This window comes from Glandiceps talaboti, chromosome 22 (assembly GCF_964340395.1).
Source record: "Glandiceps talaboti chromosome 22, keGlaTala1.1, whole genome shotgun sequence".
In the NCBI taxonomy this organism is placed as follows: domain Eukaryota; kingdom Metazoa; phylum Hemichordata; class Enteropneusta; family Spengelidae; genus Glandiceps; species Glandiceps talaboti.
In genome coordinates, this window is record NC_135570.1 from 5,025,322 (window position 1) to 5,039,140 (window position 13,819).

Genomic DNA, 13,819 nt, shown 5'->3' on the forward strand with positions numbered 1-13,819 from the left:
ACTGTACGTGTCAACAGCGAAAAGGCAGATGCTGTCCTAAGATATACGACTGGCAGTATATATCAGCAGCAATTAATTTTGCTGAATATCTCCAAACACTATTATGAGAAGTAGACATTAGAAACATTAATGTCCATCAGTATAACGTAAATATATTTTATCTGGGCATTCTCTTTCGTGAGAACTATGACACGCGCCGAGAATTTCTACCGAATTCATTGGTTGGTAGTCATGTGATCTGGGCCGATCAATTGAATTGATTGACAGGTCGGTAGATTCTACAAAGAGCGAGCCATCGATTCCTGTTGCAAACCGCCAAATGCCAGAGTATGAAAAAACTGGGAAGTACTTTATTGGTTATGGATACAAAGATTACGATTTAATTTATTGCTTACGTTTGGGGTCTCTTTTTCCGAAAGTCATAAATTTTCACCAAACACTTTAAAACATAAACGTTATCCAAATTGTATTTTTTGTATCATTTGTATTCTTACTAGAGTGACGACGTAAAGGCTTTTGGTCATGTGGCGGCAGTAAAATTTGATATTCTCAGGTTTTCCATCCTAATTCTACCGATTTTAGTTCTTTTTTGTCCTAATTCCCAGGATTCACAAGTGCCTTCATCAATCCTGCTTACGTGTATAATGTCGTTGTTTGTGTATTTGAGTGTATATTGTATTTCTTACAATCGTAAATAACTACTTCAAATCACAAGATGAAATGTAAACAATCGTTGTTGCAGTGACATTTTAATACTCAACTCAAGCATTATCTATCATTTATCCTGGCACAAAAATACTACATTCTCTTAGGCGATCAATACACACTTTCACTATGTGACGTGTGTGTGTGTTATTACGTCATTTCCTTTAGCTTGCGGCTAAACTATGCAATATTCCATTGACACACTTTTTGAGTATTTAAAGCTGACAAAAGAATGTTGACGTCGATTGTAAAAACATATCATTTTACATAAACAGTTAATGGGTATCAATATAGGACTGAAAATATTTTAAAAAATGATTGAGAACTTTACATTGTTTGCTTTGTTCTCTATACAATATCGAATTTAATCTATACCTACTACAGTTGAAGGCGGTGATGGAGAGAGAGAGAGAGAGAGAGAGAGAGAGAGAGAGAGAGAGAGAGAGAGAGAGAGAGAGAGAGAGTGTGTGTGTGTGTGTGTGTTTAATGTGTGTCCAACGTGTGTTTGACTTTGTCCATGGCTCTGTACTATCGCTCTCTCCCCTCTGTCCCTCTTCAAGTTTCTCTTTGTCTCTATCTATGTCTGGCTCTCTCTCAGTTTCTTAGTTTGTTTCTCTACCACTGTATCTATCTCTCTGTATGTCTCTCTGTCTGTCTGTTTCAGTGTCTCCGGCTCTATCTCGCTCTATCGTTCTCTCTCTCTGTCTCTGGCTGGTTGTGTGTGTGTCTCTCTGTCTCTGTACCTGGCTGATTGTGTGTGTCTGTCTGTCTTTCTGTCTGTCTGTCTGTCTGTCTGTCTGTCTGTCTGTCTGTATATCTACGTATGTCTCCGCATGGTTCTCTCTCTGAATGTCTGGTTCTATCTCAGTCTGATTTTCCCTCTACTTAAGCCCCCCCCCCTCTGTTTCTCTCTCTCTCTCTCTCTCTCTCTCTCTCTCTCTTTCTCTCTCTCTCTCTCTCTCTCTCTTTCTCTCTCTCTCTCTCTCTCTCTCTCTCTCTCTCTCTCTCTCTCTCTCTCTCTCTCTCTCTCTCTCTCTCTCTCTCTCTCTCTCTCTCTCTCTCTCTCTCTCTCTCTCTCTCTCTCTCTCTCTCCGTAATAATAACTGCCACCAGTTAATATGATAGAAATCAACTGCATCACATTGTAATACTTGATATTAAATGTAACGTAACACGATAGCAGATAAACTAAAATTCATAAAAATCGAGCTTGAGATAGCCATTGGCTCGGTCTCCAATGCTATTATGCAATCCTGTCACATCATTCTAAATAGTATTAATACCTCAAACATATGTGTATGAGTTTAGGTTAAACCAACGTACCTTGAGATCACTGCACTAACTACACAGCTAAAGTATGTCAACTGGAGGCCAATCCTCGGTTGACGCTGAGGGTGCCCTCAAGTGTTAGAACCCAATGGCTGTGTTAGCTGAATTGGAAAAATGGATAAATTGATTGAAGGAACGTTCTATCTGAGAAATGACAAAGATCAGACGTAGCACATGATGCAGTACAAACCATAGACCCGAGGGTCTAAGTACAAACCAACTCATTGTTAATGAAATGATGTAGAATATCCAATTAGTAAACATACTGGCTAATAACCTGACTTGGAAACAGAGGAACAATAGTGATAACTCAGTGGTTAGTTAATTCGTGTCGGCTTTAGAGGCACCCAGAGTCGATTTTAGTCGAATAGACGAATACAATTAATTTTCAAGTTGAAGGTATAACATTTTCGAGGTCACGAAGCTTTAATGTTACTCACCAGTCTTATTCCCGAAATCGTAAAGAAGCCATATTAGATTACCATCTTGAGCGAACCCCGAATGGCAAAATCGATGTAAACACGTGTTCCACAAGTGCCGAGTGGTTAAAAAGAATTGACCAATCATTGCTCTGTTGCTCACAATGGCTTGCCAATTTGTGAACGCATCCTCAAACCTGATTGGTCAAAGGGTGACCACGTACAGGTGTATTTGTTCACAGTCATATCTTTATCAACACTTTCAGTAGCATTATGATTCAGCTCTTGAGTGCTCCTAACTTTATTTGGTCGACAAAATTTGTCTTTGATAACAATTTTCAAACTATACTTGATGTGCGCGCACGTGGTGTAAGCTGGTTAATAAACTAGAGGCGGGTTATAGAGTAGTTGGTTATAAGCCGCTACACAAACTTTAATATTAGCTCCGGTAGAGGACTGCTAATCCCGTACATGTCAAATAATGTGTCAACATTATGACAGATAAAGGGTATAAAGAGTAGATATTGCATGCACCAACCTCGTGCTCCACTGTATACGCACTAGGTCGGTGCAATATCTTCGCTATAAGTTATAACCCGAGTCTCGTTAATTTATGTTACATTATGGTGGTAAAATAAAATATCCCCGATCCAAAGAATTATAATTTAAACTTACATAAGCTGTTGTACAGTAACTGAGACATTTACTTTCATCAAGCATGCAAACACATATTCGCTAAAACCGGTTCATCCCATGTCAGTCAGTGGTCGATTTTACACACGTAGGTAGTGTACTGACCGCTTTAAATTGGAGCGAAAGCATGGTTTTAATTCCTTGCTCTCTTGTTAGTTTAACCTGCCTCAATACGGTAAAATACAAATTCATTCTCCAGCGTTTTCTTATTGTGTTATATGTACAGCTACACACACAAATCAACTATACAGAATTCAATATACCTCATGGTGTCTACTATTAGGAGGAAGATGTTGTATCTAAAAACAGTTTCTAAACATGGTCTACTGTTGTAACTCCACTCTCAACAAGAGAGTTTTACCGGTCAGCAAATATTGCCCTCAGCGGTGTCTCTCACAAAGTCATACTTCACATTGTGGAATGTGAACCAAATACCGTTATTCACGATACTTACAAATGCTATTTGAGTCTTGGAGGCTGTTAATATAACGTGGGCGTCCTAGCCATATTGACTTGTTCATAATGACGACATTAGTTAACATTAGTTTGAACAATCATAATAATAAAAATAATATCAATATAGAGACGACTATCTATGTGATGAAGACTCCTGTTTTGAAGTATTCACATTATAATGTATATAAATGGATTTACTATATAGGACGTTCTCGTATCAAGTAGCCCTACATGTAGGCATCCTACTGTCGGCGCTTCGGTATACTTTCTGTCTTGGGTAAGACGATTTATTATACACGTACATGTACATTGTTATTGTAGGTTGGTAAATGTAATATATATCGAGTCACTAGTTTGATGCTCAGACCACTAAAGATGTGTCACCGTGTCAGCCATTAAATGGACAATCTGTCCAATGTCGCCCCAGACTGTAGAGTCACACGCACTTATTACAATTCAGGTGACGATTTCGGAAAGGTTTCATTCAGGAGATATTCTACAGGTGTTCCAAGGCAGGAGGAAACAAGACGCGTGTGTGTTACATAGACGACTAATCGTCCTACGTCGTACGTGTGACAGGAATATGGCTATTTGTTCATACTCATGTGATCACGAACGTAATTTTAACCACCAAGGTGTAAAGATCTGTAAACGAAAACAGGCTCCTCAGATATATACGGATAGGCTCAAACCACTATAGTGGTCTGAGGTACAGAATATACACGGAGTATGCTCTGTCGTAGAACATTGACTCTTGTCCAGTTTGAAAGTTTGTTTAATACTTAACCGTGTTTTCCTTCTTCGTGTGAGTTTTGCTATAAGCACTCGAGCTCTTCATAATGTTTATCTACATTACACGGTGTTAGAACCGGTGCCTCGGCTTATACGGTGATCACGGTCCCACCCTATCGACAATTCGGTCGCAACTTGTTCTTTATTAGTTCAAGATATCGCACAAATAGAAGACTCTTATATTGTGTGTGGATAACAAAACCCCACTCTTATGCTATTGTTCAGGTATATTCATTGCAATTGTCTTGTTTTATGGACCAGGGTTATTATGGCTAAATACGGTGTAGGTTGGGTGCTAAATTATTCTTTGCTTTGTTAGACTCAACACTTAAATACCGTACAGGGTATCGTTATACTGAGACTTGTCTTGGACCGTTGCCTAAACCAACTATGAAATGTGTGAACCAGTGTTTATAGCGGCACACCAACAGACCACTTTCACAGTTTAGTCAAAGTATAAGTTTAACCAATGTCAGTATGTTTTCAACATTTACAACAACTTCCAGTTTACATCATACGAATTTACATATTTTTTAGTTACTTACCACCGTTTCGGCTCATCTCATATATTATGTTCATATCAAGTTTATGCATGTAGAAACGGATCGCGACGACATCACTGTGACACGACGGGAAAATGCAAAACCTTTCATGCATAGCAAAGACCTTTCTTCAATGACACTTTGTTAAGGGTTTGACCTCCGGTAGATAATGGCATGTCACAATAGTTAGCATTCACGAAAGTGCCAGTATTTGAGGTCAAGAAAGAACCGTTGTCACTGTACGTCTTTTTAAACCATGTAACTTTTTTTCCACTGAAAACTAAATACCCGTCCCCGTGTGTCGCCACGGTGCAGTATTCTATATAGTAAACGAATAAATGTGTATTTTTTGTTTTATGATCTGTCATTTAGGACATCCGATACATGGAGCTGCTAATTAATCGAAACACAGCAAGTGTGTACGTATCTGCCATTTATACATTCGATGCATGGACCTGCTAAGTAATCGAAACACAGAAGTCTCGTCTCCTATATAACGAAACGCGCTTCTATTATATTCTCTGCCTCATCAATGACTGTATCGCAATCACTACGTCTACACTGGTCGTATGTCTATGATGACAATATCCACGAGGAAAATATTTGCTCAAGTAGTGTATCTAGTCCAAATTGGAACGTACATTTGTGTTAATGTACGTCAGCATGGTTTCCTTATTCAGGTGTAGAATCGCTGACAGGCACAGTTATTGGCTACTTCTAAATTTGTTACAACGTGAGGTTCAGTATGTCTTTGCTGCGCGGATTTCTTATATTGAAGTTCGGGAGAAGCAGGCTGCATTGTATTGATGTTATTTGGGTATTATCAAGACCACGGACAGCAGCCTATAACAGTGAAGTATATGTACACAATACATAGTATACACTAAAAATGTCTTACCTTAGAGACGCCCAAATATATATTTAGGATATTAGACCGCTGTAGGATAACCAATCTATAAATCTGAAAGAACCATTCACAAACACGTCTTAGAGCACGTTTGATGTACCACAGTAGTAGCTTATTTCACTTACAATGACAGCTAGAGACATTTACAATAAGACTTCTCCGCTCAACGTAATAACTCCTGAATTCTATTCAGCAAGTGTTATATCTATCCCGCGCTGGGACCTTACGTCGAAATGTAATATCATTATTGCGAAAGTCCAAGGTATTTTTTACTGTGTTTTATACATCAAATTAAAATCTACTTCAATATAACCGCCATCGAAACATGTTCTCAGTTGCTATGACAACGCGTAATTTCAGACACTAACATGACCCTGAAGAATGTCATTTGCCCTTTGTATGTGTACATAGGTGTTTAAAAGCCTACATCAACATTTAAAAGTACATCACTTTTGTGTCCCAGTCCATTCAATATATGAATTCCTTGAGTCGAAAAGTTGAGCGAAATGACATTAATGAGAATGTATTTTCACCAAAAGGTATAATTAGTCGATTTTTAATCAACAATTTCCACTGCATCTATTTTGATTAGAAGAACGGTCACAATGAATGAAACCTTAATTACAACATACTTATGTACATTACTGGAAACTCACATATTTTCAGAAAGGGCCTTGCTTGGCCGCTAACCGTTTTCATCAAAGTCAATCGTCATCGTCCAATTCATCAAACAGTTTACACGTTTACGAAGTAAGTCTCAATTCAAATAATGCAATATTGATAATTTACAAATTTCTTAATAATCATAACTCTCGTAAAACTGTTCAAATTTTATGGTGGAACATGGCCTTCAGAAATTGATCCGTAGGTCTCGCGGGAGAAAGAGAAATACCGATTAAGGAGATGTACTACAAAATGAGACTTTTTTTAAAGTCTTGTCAATTTCATGAAATTTGGCATATACGATCTTTGATACATGAATCTTCAAAAAACGATATAAAATATAGGGGTCGCCGTGTCACGTTTCCATGGCAACATGACCAAACTTGGGGCCTTAAATATGTTGAAATTGACAACCTTCAGAAAAATAGAGCAAAATGATGGAAAATACTACCCCATATGCAATGATTTCAAGATATATCAAAGAACAGCTAATAAATTTCAGAAATAATAAAGGTTTAAATGGTTGCCAAGCCAATTTGATACTATAATTGACCAATAACTGTCATTTACAATTTTTACAATTGACAGACTTTGTTTTTACCACCAATTTTCTGTTAGTCTTGTCATTTCTTTGAAATTTTGTTGAATGAAACTTTGATAAATGAAGATCACTTTGCCAAAATAAAATTGCAATGTCACCGTGCTTATTTTCAAATTAAATGAACATTTATATCTGGCACATTGATAATTGATAAGGCTATGGTCAGTTCAAATGAATATCTTTGCTAAAATTGGAGAGCCTAGGGGGTCCTTTTATATCACCGGTCAAAGGTCACTTTGTCCCCTCCCAATTGTCACCTAGTTTCAATGTTTGGTCTACTGTGGAATCTCAGTAGACAAGGTTAAAGACACGTCGATGCCATATTTTTGCAATATTTCCAAAGCCCCCTAGCTTACTCTCAGATATACAGTCTGAGGCTTATACTGAATATTGTGCATAGGGCATTCCAATGTTATTTTCAATATGTGAAACTGTTCATCATAATGTTACACAATATGCATGATTGCAACTGTTTTCAGCTCCCATATCCTCACACTTCTACACACATCACTCACTTACAAACACAGAACATTCCGAGAGAACAATCTGACTTTTTATTACAAATATAATACTAATATATATCTCTCTACCAATATGTCTATACACATTACGTATGTATGGTTTCTAGCAGGTTACAAAAAAGTACATTACAGAGTGTCAAGAATTTGCAATCTCTTTCAACATACTGTTCTTCTATTATAATTGATTTTTAAAACATTTCAAAATTTAGTTGACATGGTTAGTCAAGTATCTATGCCCTTTTATATGACAAACGATCATGCAAACTTGTTCACTATTACCTGAAAAAAATGAAAATGAACAATATTCTTTCTACATATCTCATGTTAGACTATTAAAAAAGTTACAAACATTGTTTATGATGCGGTCAGACTTAGTAACTCTTACTGTACCACCACTATCTTCAGAAAATAAATCCCTTAAACTATTGAAACCATCTCTCTGATATGCTAAATGAAGATGTTGATAACACAAACCAGAGCCTGCTACTTTCTGAGCCATAGATTTGCTAAGCACTTTGTTATCAACAAGACTAACTAGGGTAGTGTAGTTACACAACTGTTGATGTTTGTAGTGCTGGTGTTGAACTATCCAGTGTGATGTAAAACTGTTTTCTAACAAAGTTGACAGTGATACATTACATGTTTCAATCAACCTCTGTAGCATGATAACATCAGCTGTGGCATTATGTGCATCATATATCTGGCCTACATAATCGTTAGCAAGACTCTCTTGTGAGTAAGAATTTCTACCTGGTAAAATAGATTTAAATAAAGGTAAGCTATCCACAAAACCTGCCACAGTTGTGAGAAATTGGTCAAGTAAAGAGGTATCCTGTAAAGATTTAATTAAATAACGACAATCAAATGAACGACAATTATGACCAACTAAGATGGGATTATGAACATTCTTCAAAAATGCTAAGAACTTTGTCAGACAAGTCTCTTTTGGTACACACTGTACTGGTTGGCCCTTGTAGCACAGTTTTCCTCCTACAATCGTGAGGTGTGTCTTCTCTGATGCAATCTGAGATATGGGTTGCCTGGGTAGGATGTACTCCTCAAACTGGTGCTGATCATACCTTGCTGAAAGTTGTGTTATTTCAGCAGTTGAATCTGCAATACAATGAACACCACATTAGTTCAGTAATAATTGCAGCACAGGTTTGATACGCGTGCTCTCCACTGAACTACATTGGAAGTAATTCTGGGTACATGATAGGGATATATGAAATGTGTAACATCACAATTCATTGCCCATCTTTGGACTAGCAGTCATAACAGTGATATTGATGATACACTCTCCTTACATTCAGGCATCATCAATATTACTGTCATGACCACTATCTCTTGGGCATGCCATAAATCATGATATTACCCTTGCTATCATGTGTTATCATATAACTGTAGTATGAATACTTTTTACTCATGCAGTTATACTTACATGCAGAAGTGGTTTCAATATCAAAGATAACTGGGGTATACTGTCCTAAATCAATTGGTACTTGTGTAGGTGGTTTTATTGGTTCAGGAATTTCTTCATTTTGGTATGATTCTGAAAGCCCAATATCTTGCTGGTATGTAACACCTTCTCTGACCTCTGTGGCAGCAATCCTTTTTGCCCTTTTCTCCTTGTGCTTCAACAAAATAGAGTTATATAACATTAAGCTGGATGAAAAAGGGATGCATGTACATGCTGATGTGCAGGCAGAGATGTTTTTACAAAAATCTTTAAATTAGATTTTGGGACTGTATACACATGCATGAAAGCGGTCTGTTGGTACAGGTATATAATTTCTGGGAATATCTCAAAAACAGTGTGAAGAAATGTTTCAAGAGCATATACAAACATGCCATCAGGATAGAATCAGACCTTTGACACACCTGTATACCTACAATAATGTATACAGTCATGTACACACTGGTACTGAAACATGTAGAAAGACAGACTCTGTGACATGCCTGTATACACATCACTGTATCAGCAGTGTACCCTCAGCAATGTATACAGTCAATGTGCACACAGGTACTGATACATGTAGAAATACAGACCCTGTGACATGCCTGTATAAACATCAGTGTGCCAGCAGTGTACCTTAAGTAATGTAGCCACACTTCTGTTGACAGGCATGTATGTGACCAAAACTCTGTTACAGCACAACCCTGACCATGCCAGGTTTGCAAACACAGACCTGTACCAAAGAAATGTCACAGGTTCTGCACATGACCTGTTTTTTGGGTGATTGTTTTAATTGATACATACCTTTATTCTTTGCAGCTTTCCTTCTTTTGTCCTTTTCTTTTCTGTGACTTTCTTCGTCTTCCTATCAAGCATACTACCATAAATTTCACAACTTCTACTGGGTGACAGCATATTCTCTTTGTGGACCTGAAAAAGAGCACATTGTTGTTAATAAACAATTTGTAACTTCAAAACCATTATTGAAATAAAAAAGAGGCAGGACATTGGTAGAGATTTAAGTAATTCATCGCTAATGAGAGGCAAATTTCTATAAATATACATCAGATTATACCATCGATTCTGTAGAAAATGGATTTATCAATACAGTGTATGCAATATATGTTGCGATGTCATAACCCCCCCCCCCCCCTACTGTACAAGTATTTATAGGAACATGGAAAAAGATTGTTTAACTGAGAATAGATTAGATGTAAAGAGCTATACCATAACATGAATATGAACTTTGGTCATGTTGATCATAATAACAATAATAATCAACTTTATCTAGACTTGATACCTCAAAGGTAAAAGCCTTTTTTGATATCCTGTATAATGATGCTGCTACAACCCTGACTGACATTACAAACCTGACTAACATATGTATGCCCTAAGTTCTTCTGTGCCACAGCAGCACCAACCCGGTAGTTGAAGCTGGTAGAACCACTGTAGTGCTTTGCCTTTGGTGCCTTTGACGCAATGACCATATTCATACTTTCATTCCCTTGGGATGACCCTATCCTCGCTAGTTCCTTTGCAGTGGCTAAGTAGGTATTCATGACTTTCTCTAGGTCTTCTCTGAGGTCACTACCACTCAAATCCTTACCATATGGAAGACTTTTATGTTTGTAGCTATTTGGATCTGTTAGATATCTACACCATTTCCTATCACACTTCATGTGGTCTCCAAAGGAATGAGGCATTATTGCCTGGAGATTCTTTTTCAACCCCTCTGGGTTGCCATGATTTTGAGTCACAGCATATTTAAAACATTTCTGAAGGTAGTTAATGACTTTTGTTGACAACTGACAATATCCTTTTTGTTCTTTCAGTTTATAGAGTTTGTTAGCAAATCCCTTCTTGGTATGATTATTGTCTTTATTTTTCACTATATCTGGCCTGACTTCAGCATGCAATTTAGCTATTGTAGTGGAGTCGTCATCCATTGTTACACTGTCTATTTTCACTACTTCTTCTACTTCTTTAACAGTTTCAACAGCTATACTAGCTTCCATTGCCTTCGCACTTCCTGACCAGTTTCTATGACAATTATGCTGTCTGACTTTCGCTCCATCCCTTGCTGACTCACAGACTCTACATTGCTTACACCTTGTGCTATACGCTAACACTTTGCCTGTTTCCCTGCCTAAGAGTGTTCCATGACCTTTAGAGATACATAAACACATGTACAATGATTTCGGAAGGTAAGTATTGGTAGCAGTGTTGCAAATAAAGTTGGTTTTATGATGAAGATAATTTAATGTCCCATGCAGCCAGATTTTGTATCCTTTATGAGAATAAACTCATCCTAACAATAGCAAAGTATTTGTCCAATTGAAAGATACAATTGACTGACATATTATTTTGTACATTTCTAATCTAAATGTACACCCACATATGAAATACTCACCGGATAAACTTTTATAATCTCGTCCACTGCCTCTCTTTTGCCATCCCCCATCGTATGATACATCAATCCTAAGAAAGAGAGAAGTAAATATGGTGACATATTACAACCAAGCAAATAAGTGGGCAAAATGTTTTACTTTATCTAGCCATAATCGACTCCACTGTATTAAAAATCTGAGAACAGTTTAAACCTACTGATATCATACGTGTATTTATACAATTGTATTATACATTGTACTTTGACAATAAGGCTCACTGTGACAATTGAAAAGATGATTACATTAATTTTTTTAAAAAGTGAACTTTCTATTATTACTTAATATTGCTCATTTATGATATGAACTATGAAGTATTTTTTTACTGCTACATTGTATGTCTAACAGCTTGATCAGTTTGGTTGGTTCATGTGTGTATGTGTTTGTTTTTGTGACATTTCAATAACATACCTTGGTTTCTTTGAGGACATCACTTCATCTCTAAGAGCTTGCTGGCAGGATCTTTTTGCTACATGGGTAATAGCTTCCCCAGCTAATTTCTCTTTACGTTTCAGTGTTCGGTTGTGCATTGTTGGTAGTGACATGGAAGAAAACATGGTATTGACATGTGTTTCACCAATACCTGCATTGATCATACCTTGGGGTGATAAAAAGGAGAATACTTACAATCTATATATACACTTGAGAACAAGTAGTTACTTCACTAAAATGAACTTTATTTTAAATTTGATCAAGCTTTATGTATCAAACTGAAACGGTATGATTTTGTGATTGGAAGTCTATATTTAAATCACAAAGGGTATATTATTATACAATTACAGATATTCCAAGCATATATACAAGAAATATATCAACATAGTCCCAATTAGTCAGAGAGACAACTAAAGTATGTGAAATGTATGTGAAATAGTAACCAAAATAATAGCATTAGACAGTACATCATGTAGGTGGAAAGAATGTGATTCATTTCCTAATCTGTAACTAGTATTTACCCGAAAATAGAGGTCAGATCTCCATGGCATACATATTCACCATTACAACGATTGTAGTTACATCTTATTTTCAACAAAATCAACGATGTCACATACCTGTTGCTATTTTAGTGTTGATATCGAAGGCTGCCATTCCACGCTTCTGTCCGACATTTCGATGGGTTTTGTTTGTGTACACGTTATTATTGGCACCGCAGTTGTGACATTCAACATGTAAAACACTGCCTCCCCCGTACTTAGTTTCGCCAGTACACTTGATGAGACGAAGATGGTTACGACATACTTTACACGAATCTAACTCTTGAGCAAGTACTCCAAGATTGACGACTCTTACACCTTCATTCCAAGGGACATCCTTGGTAGTCGTTGTTGTCAGCTTGTCTTTATCAGCATTCGTAACATTAGTTGAACTTGCAATCGAGTCCGGGTCAAACGGACGGTTTGGATAGTCCCCACTTACTGATTGTACACGCCACCTTTTCGCTGTTGCTTCTTTTACCTTTAGACGACGTGACAATTCACTCCGTTTCAAAAATTTGCCACTACCGGATTTTAACATCTTAGGTACCGTCGATTGATCGTCTGCAGAACTAAAAAATGGCCGACGCACACGTATATTTTCGTCAGTCTAGGGGGTTTTATTGCGCACAAACGTATGCGCGACGGAATTCGGCGTACTTAACCTTAAAACATCGAATTCGATTGTTATTATATAAACATGAAGCATATTAGTACCCAACAACCATGACATGTTTAACGTATATTTTTGCCGACAAACTAAATGCCAGAAATAACAAATTGCGTGTATTTATGCTTATGTACACAGTGTGTATGTATGTATGTATGTATGTATGTATGTATGTATGTATGTATGTATGTATGTATGTCCTCCTGCCTATCAGCCTGTCAGTACTCACGCGCGCGCCCCTGCGTGTGTGAGTGTGTGTGTGTGTGTGTGTGTGCACGCGTGCGTGCATGCATATAATATTTATATATCTATCCATCCATTCATCAATCTACCAACCCTTTCTTTTCTGTATACAAAAAAATGTAATATCGTGGCCTACCTGTCTGTTTGGCTGTCTACCAACTCATCTTCCTACACGTACACACGTGTTATCTTGTCAAATTCCTTATAAGTCGAAGCATGGAGGTACAAAGTGACTCACCTATCAGCGTTAAACCTGCACTAGCTTCAACTGGGTCACTTTTTCCTTCAAGAAAACAAAGATATAATCACTAAATATTGGTCAGTTACTTATTAAAAAAAAGACATTGTATTTGTTAATTAGTTGTCAATATTATCTGTATTTGGTGTAGTAATAGTTTTAAATCTTT

The 13,819-nt window shown here is 37.2% G+C and overlaps 3 protein-coding genes across 4 annotated transcripts in view; all 3 read right to left on the reverse strand.

Annotated features, from left to right (window-relative positions):
* LOC144452104 (adhesion G protein-coupled receptor L2-like) overlaps positions 1-5,034 on the reverse strand; it is a 111,807-nt gene extending 106,773 nt beyond the window's left edge. Inside the window, exons 1-3 of one of the 2 annotated variants that reach the window (XM_078143116.1) lie at positions 4,940-5,032; positions 2,029-2,135; positions 1-98 (exon numbers count right to left, since the gene is read on the reverse strand). The exon at positions 1-98 is cut by the window's left edge and continues 13 nt beyond it. The gene's annotated coding sequence lies outside the window, so the exon portion shown is untranslated. Of the gene's footprint in view, positions 99-2,028; positions 2,136-4,939 lie in introns of both variants that reach the window. The other variant, XM_078143117.1, reaches the window with a different exon arrangement.
* Positions 5,035-7,694: 2,660 nt separating this feature from the next.
* LOC144452249 (uncharacterized) lies at positions 7,695-10,003 on the reverse strand. Its single transcript, XM_078143303.1, has 3 exons — positions 9,889-10,003; positions 9,070-9,262; positions 7,695-8,741 (listed from the first exon to the last, which is right to left on the reverse strand). The coding sequence occupies exons 1-3, from the start codon at positions 9,997-9,999 to the stop codon at positions 7,948-7,950; spliced, it is 1,098 nt and encodes a 365-aa protein (XP_077999429.1). The 5' UTR covers positions 10,000-10,003; the 3' UTR covers positions 7,695-7,947.
* Positions 10,004-10,385: 382 nt separating this feature from the next.
* On the reverse strand, positions 10,386-13,110 carry LOC144452442 (uncharacterized). Its single transcript, XM_078143534.1, has 4 exons — positions 12,578-13,110; positions 11,940-12,126; positions 11,495-11,562; positions 10,386-11,248 (listed from the first exon to the last, which is right to left on the reverse strand). Exons 1-4 carry the CDS (start codon positions 13,038-13,040, stop codon positions 10,386-10,388), a joined length of 1,581 nt encoding a protein of 526 aa, XP_077999660.1. The 5' UTR covers positions 13,041-13,110.
* Positions 13,111-13,819: the final 709 nt, after the last annotated feature.